The 13,307-nt window shown below is 30.5% G+C and overlaps 2 protein-coding genes across 2 annotated transcripts; one reads left to right on the top strand and one right to left on the bottom strand.

Annotated features, from left to right (window-relative positions):
* Nucleotides 1-1,203: 1,203 nt before the first annotated feature.
* On the top strand, nt 1,204-2,850 carry LOC113861639 (protein CURVATURE THYLAKOID 1A, chloroplastic-like). Its single transcript, XM_027494600.1, has 5 exons — nt 1,204-1,460; nt 1,633-1,730; nt 1,867-1,974; nt 2,129-2,200; nt 2,550-2,850. Exons 1-5 carry the CDS (start codon nt 1,319-1,321, stop codon nt 2,613-2,615), a joined length of 486 nt encoding a protein of 161 aa, XP_027350401.1. The 5' UTR covers nt 1,204-1,318; the 3' UTR covers nt 2,616-2,850.
* Nucleotides 2,851-3,688: 838 nt separating this feature from the next.
* On the bottom strand, nt 3,689-7,107 carry LOC113861640 (GDSL esterase/lipase At4g01130-like). Its single transcript, XM_027494601.1, has 5 exons — nt 6,450-7,107; nt 5,070-5,279; nt 4,823-4,977; nt 4,453-4,723; nt 3,689-4,083 (listed from the first exon to the last, which is right to left on the bottom strand). Exons 1-5 carry the CDS (start codon nt 6,697-6,699, stop codon nt 3,815-3,817), a joined length of 1,155 nt encoding a protein of 384 aa, XP_027350402.1. The 5' UTR covers nt 6,700-7,107; the 3' UTR covers nt 3,689-3,814.
* Nucleotides 7,108-13,307: the final 6,200 nt, after the last annotated feature.

Genomic DNA, 13,307 nt, shown 5'->3' on the forward strand with positions numbered 1-13,307 from the left:
TTTTTTTAAAGCTTGGCATATAAATAATTTGTCGTGTATAATTTGTAAAGATGTGATTAATCTTATTTTTATGTTAAATCTTTTATCTTTTTGACATTGAGCTGTAATACTTTTGAGTTTCTTCCCTACAAAATTATAAAACTGGTATCTAATGGAAATCTTCTTGAGAATTTACTAGTTCTTAATACCAAAAATTGGGAAAAGGTGGTGCGTCCAAACGAGAGTAATTTTCAATTTTCAGGATGTTCTTGAGGTGGTGCAAGAGATCAAATAAATAAGCCAAGAAAAGGGATTGCAAGGCAATGTTCTTGATTCACCTATATGTGGATGTCACCCACTTTGAGAAAATTGCTACTATAAAGGGTGGAAAGGAGGTTTGGAATATTCTTGAAAAGTGTCATGCCAGAGTGAGAAGCTTAATAGAGGAATCAAAGAACTTGGAAACTATGATAATTGAAGAACTTCAAGGTTCCTTGGAAACACATGAATTGAGGGTGCAAACAAGATTGTTGAACAAGCTTTGCAGACAACGGTAACCAAGAAAAAGGGTAAATGGTGAAAGGGAAAGGGAAAGAAGACAGATTTTCGGGAACAAGTAAAAATCTCTTCAAGAGCAGGTGGAAGGAATGAGGAAGGAAAAATGTGGCAAAAAAGAAGTTTAATAAGAGTAAGATTGTGTGTTATAGTTGTCTAAAGAAAGGTCACTTCGATAAGTGTAGATTTAACAAAAAAAGAACAGGAAAAAAGAAATGATAATGAAGCACACATGACTCAAGATAATTCAGATACATAACCGATACTATTAATGGCTACTAGCCGTGAAGCTATTAAAAATACCATCAAAATTTGAAATTTAAAACCTACAAATTTATGTTTTTTTTTTGGAACTAAAACCATTTACTTAAATTTGTAAGAGTATAACATTTTTTTATTTAAAAAAATTATTGTAACTTCTCACGATTATTTAAACTAATTTTTTCAGATTTTAAATTTATCAAAAACTAATAAAAAAATGCTAACATTAAAATAAAAGAAATCTTTAGCCAACACACAATTTACCTACCTGTCTCTGTGACTTAACAAAGCAGGTGAGAGTTGTGGCCAATATTCTATACTCCGTATTAATGTCACCAACACAAGGGCAGGATTAAAAAAGTATGATGAAAATAGTAAAAACATGGAATGTGGATTTTCAAGATAGGGAAGCAACCAATCAGAAACTGAGGCTTGTCACGTGGCCAATATTAGAGTGACCATGCAACCGAGCAAGAACAAGGACCGGTGACTGAGAACACCACCACACTAAACACAAACAAAAATGGCGGCGGCAACAACCACTGTATTAGTTCCTCCTCTTTTGACACGCACCAAAGTCACCCGCTGCTCTGATTTTCCAACACTCTCTCCTCGCCCTCGCTCTTCTTCTTCCCCTTTCCGTCAAAATCACTTTATTCTTTCAGGTATTCACAACACATAATGTGATATGTGTTTCTAATTCTTGTCATCCACACAGACTACATTTTGAAGTTTAAGTTTGTTTAGAAAATTGAAAACTATTTCTACTTTAAGACTACTCTTTGTTCTGTTTTCAGTGTTATTTTTTTTCTTGTTTATCTATTTCTTTTTGTTTAGAAAATCGAAAGATTTCTCAGCTTCTGACCCGGGCTTCTTCAGAGGAAACATCTACTTCTGTAGATGCTAGCGAGTTGTTTACAGATTTGAAACAGAAGGCAAGGAGTTTACAAATTGGGTTGATTAATTTAGCTTGATTTTGTATTTTCATTTTCCTCTTTTGGGCAACACCATTTTCCTTTTCTTCTATTAACGAATTGGCAATAATCAATATTCTCCGTTTGTGATTATCAGTGGGATGCTCTTGAAAACAAGTCTACAGTGCTTCTATATGGTGGTGGGGCTATTGTTGCTCTTTGGTTATCTTCAATTCTTGTTGGTGCCATCAACTCAGTTCCCTTGGTAAGCCATCACTCTTGTCACAAACAATGCACTTGTTTGCATTTTGTCATTCCCTCTAGTGGTGAGGGACCCATTAGTAAGCATGCTTAAGTTTTAGTCTTATGCTCTATATGGCTTTTTGAATCAATCTGATACAATTTTATTTATTTTTCAGCTTCCAAAGATTATGGAGTTGGTAGGACTAGGGTACACTGGATGGTTTGTCTATCGATACCTTCTGTTCAAGGTAGGTCAAATATTTGTGAATATCAAGCCTTCTTGAGATTGCATTGATATGAATATTGATGTTTTGATACTTCTGGTAAATGAAAAATTTTTGAAACTGATAAAGTGATTCTTTAAGAACATATCAAATGGTATATAAACTAGAGGACCTTACGGAGGTCACTCAAATTGGATGGGACCCGTATATTTTATCATCAGCTTAAAATATGCACAAACGTGGGACTCGTATGTTATCATGGATGAATGACAGACCATATCCAAATATATGTGCGTGTACTTTTTTCCCATTTGATCATGTGTGCCTTAAGCGGTATATTTGCTATAAATAATATAATTGCTTTTGTGTACAGTCTAGCAGAAAGGAACTAGCTACAGACATTGAGGCACTGAAAAAGAAAATTTCCGAAACTGAATAGAACAGAACTGTATTAACAGGTAGCAAGTCAACTTGATATGTTTTCGATCATCATTTCTTTGTTTTGATGTATGAGAGGCATTTGTGTATCCCTTTATGTAGAATAGAATTTCTCAACCTCTTCAGTCTTTTTTGTACCAATCCATTTCGTTGTCGGTAAATCTTTTGTTTATCACTAGCTCAACTGTAGCCGAATCAATTATTCTGTTTATGCATACGTACCAAGATTAAGATCCTATTTGGAGAAGTACGAGTGAATTTTTTATTTCTTTGGAAAGCGTGTTTCTCGTTCTTACGTGGAGATTAATAAGCTTTAATCCCAAATCCAAGTGGTTGGCTGTGTGGCAAAGCTGGAGAACGTCATGCTAAAGAAAAAACAATCATGATAGCTTTAACCTTTAGAGCTGATGTTAATTGCTTATAAAATAACTTTTTTAATAAGAAAAACATAAATGATAATTTACAAATTTTAATGTAATGAATATTTTTTCTTCTGATAAAAACTTACCAATTTTAATTACTCAAAATTGGTTTTCTGATAATCCCTAGGATACTCATCACAAAATGTGTTGGTGGTGTGACTAGCTGTTATTAAAGTGAGGTCAAACAATCTATAAACTGCTTCACAATACTATTTGCTTTCGAAATCTGGTTACACAATGAGAAAAGCAACAAGGCAAGTTATAGCTAAATAAGACATAATTTTGGAGAGTTTGATTTGAAGCTGGCGAATTATCTGTCTCCAAGCCTTTTTTATCGTGGACACGATCAACAATGATTAAGATCCCTCGTTATATGGAACACGACCCGAGAAGAACCTTGAAGAAAAATTTATGAAAAGCAAGACCTTAAATGATTAACTTAGTTGACTGGTAAATTCTATTGAGAATTGCATGAAGTGAGATTTTAAGAAACATATAAAAATTAGAAATATGTGACCAATTGGACTAAAGCCTGTCTCTACTGTAGTTGTTTTGGGCTAAAACCAATTATAGTTTGTACTGTTAACATCATGCAAATGAATGCTGAATTATAAGCTGGTAGATTATGAACAGCAAACAAACTTGTTTTTATCCGGTATTGAAAGTTATGTATTATAAGAAATTATGGTTTGATTTCTTGTTGAAAATTATTTTTGTAATATCTTGAGGTAGGAGCTTCATCATTTGTTAATTATGAAACAACCCTGAAGGAAATGGATCAACCTATAGGTTGAAGATCACAGTGTTCCTGAAATGGGAAAGGGGGATCAGAATATGATCCATTTAGAATGGCATAGGTAGTAAGCTTGTTTGCTGCTTCTGTTGCATGGATTCCATCCCAACTCACGTAGTTGTAGGGATCATCACAGGCTGTTGCTGTCACTGTGCTGCCATTTATCTCTCTGGTATTGCCACAGTAAACTTTAGGATCGAAGTTGTAGTCACCCCCTCCATATCCACAACAAGCTTTTGTACCATACTGAAGCCCTGTTCCAAGAAAAAATAAACAAAGTCAGTAGCATAGTAAAGACATTCTGGTTATATATTTAGCATCTGTTAATATAAATAATTTATAATAGCCAAAAGGGTGTCCAAGAAATATCAATATAATGTCGTGAGTTTCTAAATAAAATATAAATAAAGTACTTCCCTCCCCCAGTTTCTCAATTGAATCGGAACTTTCTCTTATAAATGGTAATGTGTTTATAATTGTTTAGTAGATTAATTGAAATATTCGAGAACTGAATTAGATAAAAAGAAACCTTGGGAAACCAAATTGAGAAATAAAATATCTTTCAGGATCAAAATAGTTTATTGTTATTATTATTAAATAAGCCCAGGGATGAGTGTTTGAACCATGAGAAGTGGGATGCTGGAAGAGCTCTAATAGAACTTTGTGTGTGTCCACATAAACGACAGAAGCATCAGAAAGACTTTCTCTGGTTTGTCTCAATGTCTCTTCCAACATGTTGTTATAGTCCACTACCGCATTGTTGTAAGAAATCAAGCATCCAAATTCATCAATATCTGAACTATTATGAGGAAGCTGCACCAAGAATGAAGGGTAGCATCCCACCGGTGCAAGATTAAGAACCAAAAATGTACGCCCTCCAAGATTATGTAGCTCCTAGAAATTTCATTGAGCACAATCCAATTTAATAATATTTTTATTTCTGTATCAATAATTCTAGATTTGAATCGATATTGACTGTTAAGTTAATCTCACCTTAATGGTAGCAGCAATTTGTGAAACAACTTGAGGGAGGTACTGCTGCACTCCACTTATGCCAATGGTTGCTAAGTTGGAAGTAAAATCATTTTGGCCAATGTAAAATGTGTAAAGAGATTTTCCAAATATATCCGATGAAGGAAGTTCGGTTCCTGAGGAACAAGCAAATGAAACTAGTACATTACTGTAGAAACTAAGGAAGATTTTTATCTTTTTAAGAAAAGTAAGTTTGTGTATTTTGTACCTTGTTCATCAAGTTCGTTAACCTTTGTTTTGAATTGCTTCATTTGGTTGAGCTGGATAGCAAGAGAGAAAGGGCTGATCCCAGTAACAAACAATGAAGTATTAGGCAGAAGCACAGTGGATGCCAATGTAGCATAGTTGGCCCCATGTTTAAAATCAGATCCAATTGATTGCAGATATGGACTCAAAAATGGCAATCCTAGAGCTTGAGCTGCCAAATCAAATTCAATACTGTTTGATTAATATTAGTACCACTGCTAGAAGCCTTCTCCTATTGCAATGAGTAAGCATAATTTTTTATTCATTTTTCTAGTTAATTAATTTGACTAGTTGTGTAACACATAACAGCTCAAGCATTAAATTGTCTTTTTTCACAGTAATACATAGATGACAACACACGTTAGATATATTATCAAATTTAACGGTTGTTGGAGCCAATCTTTCCTTTCCTGGACCCCAAACATAGTTAATTGAATTTATTGATGGGTAGGAAAGTGATTCATGTACAGCTAAAGACGCATCAGAAAGTGCCACTATATTTTGCAACTGAAGTCTAGAAGATATATTAACCATTACTATACAACTATTTCCAGCTAGGCTTCTTATCTTGTAAAGAAAACTTCCTCAAGAAGAAAGGTACAACCTTAGTAAAGGCAAAGTCTTGACTCTTAAAAGTGTTCTTATAATAAGACAAGAATATAGGCTATATGCTAATAATAAGATATTATGAGAATTTTACTAAAATCTGTTAATTTCCCGATTACAAACAGTTATTAAGCCCAAAGATCAACGCACCAATCAGTTTAATTTTTGTTGTTTCCTATTAAATTTAACAGCTTGCTTATCTTAACACCCTGCAATATAAATCAGAAAAAGTGATATTACATGAAACACCAAAGAAACAAAATCAATAAGATCTTAATGAATCCCTCGGATGGATCCACTTGTGTTTAATTTTCACATGACCTTGTCATGTAAATTTGTGTTTATCTTTCTCTTCATAAATATTCACAAATATTGATAAGGTCCCACCAAATTAATGCTTACGAAAAAAGAGATAATTTTTTTTACTCCACAAGAACATTTGAAAAATCAACATGAACAAAAATGGTTGATTCAAACCAGTTCACTATGTATTAAACGCATTTATAATAACTAAGGAATCCTTATGGCTTGCCTTCATTGGTGCCGAGAATAAAACAGACGAAATAAAGAATAAAGCAGAAACAAAAACCTCAATTTCAATTAAATCCTTCCTCAAAACCCAGATTTATAAGAATAGATACTATATGAAATCAAAGGAAAAAAAAATCTCAATGGAGCTAAAGTGAAAACTTTAAGAAGCCTTAATGCCAAAGAAGATAAAAAGATGTTTGATTACCAAGAAAATCAACGATGAGTCTCCCATCTGAAGCCCGGCCTGCTGGTTTCTTGAAAAAAGTCATTCCATAAGGACCAGTTTCTGCAGGAAAAGCTGCATAAAAGCCACCAGTATCTGAATTTGAATCCCCAAAGTTGAAGATTGCGTTGAATTCACATCCACTGTGACTTAAACCGATCAAACAAGGCAATACAACCGTGAAAATGACCAACAAATTGGAGAATGCCTTTGAACTCATTTTTGGTAGCATAAATACACTGCAAGAGAGTCAGTGCTTTATCTATATGAAAAGACACGGTAACTGAATTCATTTTACAATAATGTATGCCATTATTTGGTAACCATCTTACACATGGCAGATGGCCGTATACATATTTTGGAAGGTGTTAGTACCGTAGTTGTAGATACTGTTAAAAGTGTTGAGGCATAGTTGACAAGGTACCGCAGGTATAGCATGTTGTGAGCTGGTAAAGGAGCTTAAGATTACCATGACATCTGTATATACGTTTCATGTTTTGAACTTTTTCCTACCTCAAATATTCTTTGTTAAGATTCCACTTTATCCATAGTTTGTGATAAGACTGTTATGAATGGTAGGAACAAAAATTAATTGGAAAAAAATCCTCTTTTTAATGACTTTCACTTCAATCTCATGCTCATTAAATACATAATATGTCTGGGATTATATATGCGATTCGGCTTCAGATATGGATATGACACTGATACTTTGCCTTATTTTGGAGTAGCTGGGCTTCAAGTCATCCCATCAACAGTAGCGGACAGCTCCCCCAAAATTTTTTATTATGACTGATAACTTTTTATATAAAAAATATTATAAACACCTTTAATATCAGTCATTCTACTTTTAATTTTTTTTGTATTATTTTATATATTTTTTTTTTTGTTAATGCATTATTTTTAAATTTTGATAAAATTATATATAACTAAAGTAAATTTGAATTGAATCATTTTAACCAACTTCTAATGACTCTCCAAAAATTTGAGTCAAGATCCACCACTCATCATCAACATTCCATTCTACCACTCCATTATTGTCATTTGCTACACTAATATATCTAGCTATATTGTATAATATAACTCCTATGAAAGCAAATTAATATTAACACTAATAATACAGTTGTTTATGTTTTCGATAGTTTTATGGATTGTAGCAAAAAAACATAATGAAACAAGTTGAAAATATGTTGTGTTCACTAATAAGGCAACTTGTTAAAGATGATTTGAGGCTAAAATTCTGCTAGCAAGACTTGCACGATCACCATGGTTGCTCTAATGGGGATGTGATAGTGTTGTAGTGCACTAATTGGGGTGAGTATGATTATTAAGAGGAAAACAAATAGCTAGAATCACAGTGCAGTGCTGAGGCTAAAAACAATTTTAGAGTATGTTAGTGTGGTAAATGGCTACCTGTTTGAAAAGAGAACAATGATGCAAGTACAGCCAAACGTCAACTTGTACCTTCTTAAGTGCAAACATTGAAGCTACCGACACACTACAAAATTGAAATTGAGTGACACATACACACACTCCCGCCAATATTAACACTAAGATGAATAGTAGCAATATATTATTTAACACACTCTAAATTTTTTATTAAAATTTTTAATATATATATATATATATAAGTATGAAGAAAAATTAAAGAAAAGTAAAAAAGTAACACGCGTGATTTTTATAAATATAAAAATACAACCTTCGATGCCAAAGTATTTCTCATCGTGCATTTTTTAGCCTCATTCGGTATCTTATTAGACTGTCATCGATATAGTTTTATATATTTATGATCATACACATTACTACACCTATTCACTCTTTTTTTTTCTGGGAGGAGTGAAGGAGATTATTTTATGTGTATATGAGGAAAAGGTAAATATAACTATCACCCACTCGTGCTTTTTTTTCGGTCTGGGCCAAAAATAAATAAATAATTTCTTTTTGGTTAAGTAAATAAACAACTGAGCTAATAGATAGAGTTGAAAAGAATATATTAAAAAAGCACGTTGGGCCAAAATTAAGTTGGACAAAATTAAATATTGGCCCACTTAATGTTGGGACTTGGGCCTGAAAAGGATGTTCCAAAAGAGTATTCCACGGGAAATGGCATGCAGGAACTCTACACAAAACTTGACCCATCACACAGATCTCTGACCAAAATGAAAAATATCACAAGCATCTACATCAAAATTTTTGGACAATAACGTGGTAATTGAGTACAAAAATATATAAAATCATTTTTTTCTTCCATTTAAACCAATGTTATTCAACAATGCCACATGCGGATAAACATGGTGTTTAAGTCATTTAAACAAGACTGACTTTTTAATCTTATAATCTTTTCTAAATTTTCTGTTTTATTTAAAAGTTCTATCCATGTCCAATTTATTTTGTAAGAATGTTTTCTTCTTTTTTGTGGTCTTTTTTTTCTAGCAGCTGCACTTGCATCATAAAGTGACACACATAAAATGACCTATCAAACATCACTCGCTTCGACCTTTTTTTTTTAAAAATCTTTCTCTTTTCTCATTGCACAATACAACAATGTATGTTATTGTTTTGTTCTTATATTAAAGGGGTTCAATTATACTTTTACTCCTTTTAATTTGATTTGATAATGTTATTTTGACCTTTCAATTTTTTTAGCCAATTATGTTTTGTTTTTTTTTTTCTATGTGTAAATATATTCCCTTCATCAATTTTATATTACTTAAAATTCTCAAATTCTTATTTTTTGTGTTCAGAATTTTCACAAAACTGAAACAATTAGACTATTTTTTTTTATTTTCCTCCAAACTCATCTTCTAAAACACCAAGTTTAATCCAAACTTAAAAAAAAACTCAAATGTATTTTAAATTTTAGAAAATCCTTCGACTTTTATCATTATTGGGTTATTGAATGGAAAATTTGAGTGAAAGGATGAAGTGGTGCAGGAGCAATGGAGCTGAATTCAAAGAAAACGGCAGGTGGGGACTGGGATGAGATCGTCCATAGGACGTTGAATCCGTGAAATTTGAAGGAATAACAACGTTATGTTATGTCTTACAGTCAAAGTCTTCACGAAGTACTTGAGTCATCAAATTATTTTATTTTCAGACAATATTTTTATATCAAGTTATTTTCATTTCCTTAGTCATCATAATTGGTGATTTTATTGTGTCATAACGTAAATAAGTTTATTTTATTTAGATTAATATAGTTAAGATATTATATAAAAACTTTATCAATATTTCATCTATTGCGATTTGCGAGTAAGATTGTAAACAAATACACACTATTTGTAAAGTTAAATTATGTATAATACATTGAATATTAGCGACAAGTGAAACTCTCGGAAAACAAATAAAACGGTTACCATTTGATTAATATAAAATGAGTAAAGTTATTATGAGTGTTTGATAAATAAGATAAAAACAATATAATATCATAATTAAATAATATATATATATATATATATATATATATATATATATAAGAAGAGTAAAACACGCTCTTATTATATTTTACTTAATGTACATTGGGATAAAAAATAAAAAATAAAACTATTTAGCAACTTATTATCCTAGTTTGTTAAACTCTGATATAAATTGCTGTACGACAAATTTACACTAAAATATAAATATAACAAATTTATAAGATAATTTTATCATAGTATATTAGTAAAACAAATTCGCAATAAAAATAAAGTAAGAAAGTATCTTATTATTTTCTGTTATCTATTCACGAAATATTATAAAAAATGTTAATAATGATGTTATTAATCGTAATATATATATATATAACTAATAAAATTTTTAATTGCTAAATAAATAAAAACATAAGTAACAAATTTAAGCTTAAAAAAAATTAAAATAAATAATAAGTATAAAGCGTGAGATGAGGGGACAAGGAAGGAGATAATGGGATGTGAAAGTTTGGCATAAGGTCCACGTCAATTGGGCCCACGTGTGCCTAATGGACACATCATATTGTCGGGAATGTGCAGCCACGTCACTGATCCTCTTTCCCTTGGTAGCGCCAAAACCGCATCACCGTCAATAGCGCCAGAAAATCAACGGCCAGAACTTGTTGATGCGTGGTCCCTCACTCCCTCTAAGATAGCGACACGCACCCACGTGCCCCCTTTTTATTTGTCAAACTCCAATTTCCCACGCCTTTCCCATTCCTATTCCGACTCCCAATTCCAAAGTTGTATTTTTTTTCTCCCTTAAAAAAAATTAATAACGTTATTTTTAATTATTAATTAAAATTTATTAAAAATATAAAATATTACTCTTTTTTATTCATTATCTCTTTTTCAGTTCCTTCCTTTTTCTATTTGTATCTTCATTTGTACGAAATTCAATTACAAAATCCATAAAACATAATTAGATAGCCAAATTTGCATTGTTCTAAGACACTACTTACTAGCTGTACACCCTTTCAAACCAGCAATTTGTAACCTTCAAATGTTCTACGGGTCTTCTTATGAGGATGTGGATACAGGTAAGACTAGGCATTTGTGACAAGTATAATCAGGAGTTACCATTAAATCCATATTAAATGTGGATCTATAAAAATTATTTCTAATAGATAAAATATTTATTCAACAAATAAGCTTGAGTTCAAATTTATATAATTATTAAAAAAAATTATAAATATAAATATAAATTTTAAATATAACAATATTTTTTTTTACATCGATGTAAGTTTATAAATTTTTATATTAAATTTAAGTTTTTTATTTAACTTAAATCTAATTTAAGTTAAATAAAATATTTAAATTAAATGTAAATTTTTTTAAACTTATACTTTGAATATTATTTATAATGCTTTTATAAATATTATCAGGAGTTTGAACAAGGCCTTTTCTGCATTTGATTTGTGGCCTGTTTGTATTACTTTCCAATTTCAATTTACACTCTTTATGAAGCATGTTCATTGCGAAGGAATAAATTATTGATTATTTAAAGAAAAATGTTTGTATTTATATACAAACAGGTTTTTATCATTGAATAACTTGAACCGGCCACTTTATAAAATTTAATTTATTATTTTTTAGAAAACAAAACTCATACATTGCATTTATATATTTATGAATTTAATATAATATTAACAATGTAAAATATTTGTGTACAAAAACTATTTGTGTACTTTCATCCAATCATATTGATAAAATGGTTAATTTTTATAATAATTAATTATCTGTTAAAATAAAAATATTTATATTAACTTTACATAAAAATTAAATTTACAAATTATTATCATTTTAACTTTCTATGATTTTTTTTTATCGGATTAGACATATTTTTGTTTCTTTAAAATACATTAATTTTATTTCCATTTCATTTATTGAAAAAATATATTTTAACTTTTTACTATTTATAATAATAGCATAACCAATTCAAATTTTGTCACACCTCAATGTTTCTATCACATATACTTTTTTTTTTATAAATTAAACAATGTAAAATATTAATAATAAAACTAATTTTTTAAAATATATCAACCAAAACAACAAATATAAATTTTATTTTATAAAACATGCAATGTATTCATTGTTGTTAATTTAAATTTCTAACTAACTAAATTTTTTATTAATTTATTATACAATAAAAACTTATATTTTATTAATCTATTATTTTATCAATTAAATTGCTCGTTACAATTTCAAAAAGCATTGTTTTGTTTTTTTGTCAATTTAAAAAAAAAATAGTGCGCTGTAGGCACTGTGGGGTCTCGCTGGCAGATGCGGTGTCACTGTGGGATTATCCTATAAAGGCGTGGCAGATTATGAGCTGTTGGATTAGGATAAAGAGTGATGGTTGGATGTGCAGTGAAGAGAGAGTGGGTCCCACGGTTTTGTTTTCGAAAAGACGACACGTGGGAAGACAGTGAGGATGAGTTGGAATTAAAGGTGGAAATTCGTTATTGGCGAGTTAAAGGACAGATGCGTCAGACATGACACATGGATGACAATTCCTATAATATTTCCCAATTATTACGTTGACGTTTCAACAATTTATATTTAATAATACATACACTTATTATTTTTGTCTCTCGAAAAAGCTTCATTTATTTTAAAAACACCTTCCAAAATTTAATATATTTAGTCTAAAATTATACAACAAAATTTAATGTATTAATTATGTTAAACTTCATAATTTTTAATAAATATTATTATTTATGGATCTCCTATTATGTGATCTTATTTGTTTTGAGAAGAAAAAGAAAAGTGAAGGAGGAAAACTCAATGACAATTTAAAGAACGTAGGAGAAAAGGAGATAAAATGAAATTTTGTTATATATAACTCATTACCTTGTATAATATTATACGAGCTTAGAATTCATTTATTTTAAACTAGATTCCTTTCTTAATGCTTTTTCAGGCTACTACAAGATTAGTTCTGAATTAAAATTTGAACAATAATTTTTTTTACATAATGAGTATTTGTTACGAGCGTTTGTTTTGCCTTTGTATTTTACGTTGCTACCCTTTTAAGATAATTTCCTTGTTCTACAATTTTTCTCACGAACTAATTGAAAAGGAGAGAGAGCTGGATCAAATAATCGGGTCATATGTGCCCTTTATCCATTAAATTTGACCGACCCGACATATTTTACAGTATATACACAGACATTTATACCTTCTTGTTTAAAGCGTGAGCCTGTATATAGTTTCGGATGTAACAATGATATCTTCTAATGGGCATATGAAAAAAACACTTTTAAGATATAAATATGATTAAAGTGAATTTTACCTCTCAACATTTTTATTTTTTTTTGCATACATATGATTGAAATCGGGTCCTTAATAGTATACTTAAAATATACAATTATCTATCAATAATGTTGCACATGTT

This window comes from Abrus precatorius, unplaced genomic scaffold (assembly GCF_003935025.1).
Source record: "Abrus precatorius isolate BTA unplaced genomic scaffold, Abrus_2018 Scaffold3, whole genome shotgun sequence".
Lineage (NCBI taxonomy): Eukaryota > Viridiplantae > Streptophyta > Magnoliopsida > Fabales > Fabaceae > Abrus > Abrus precatorius.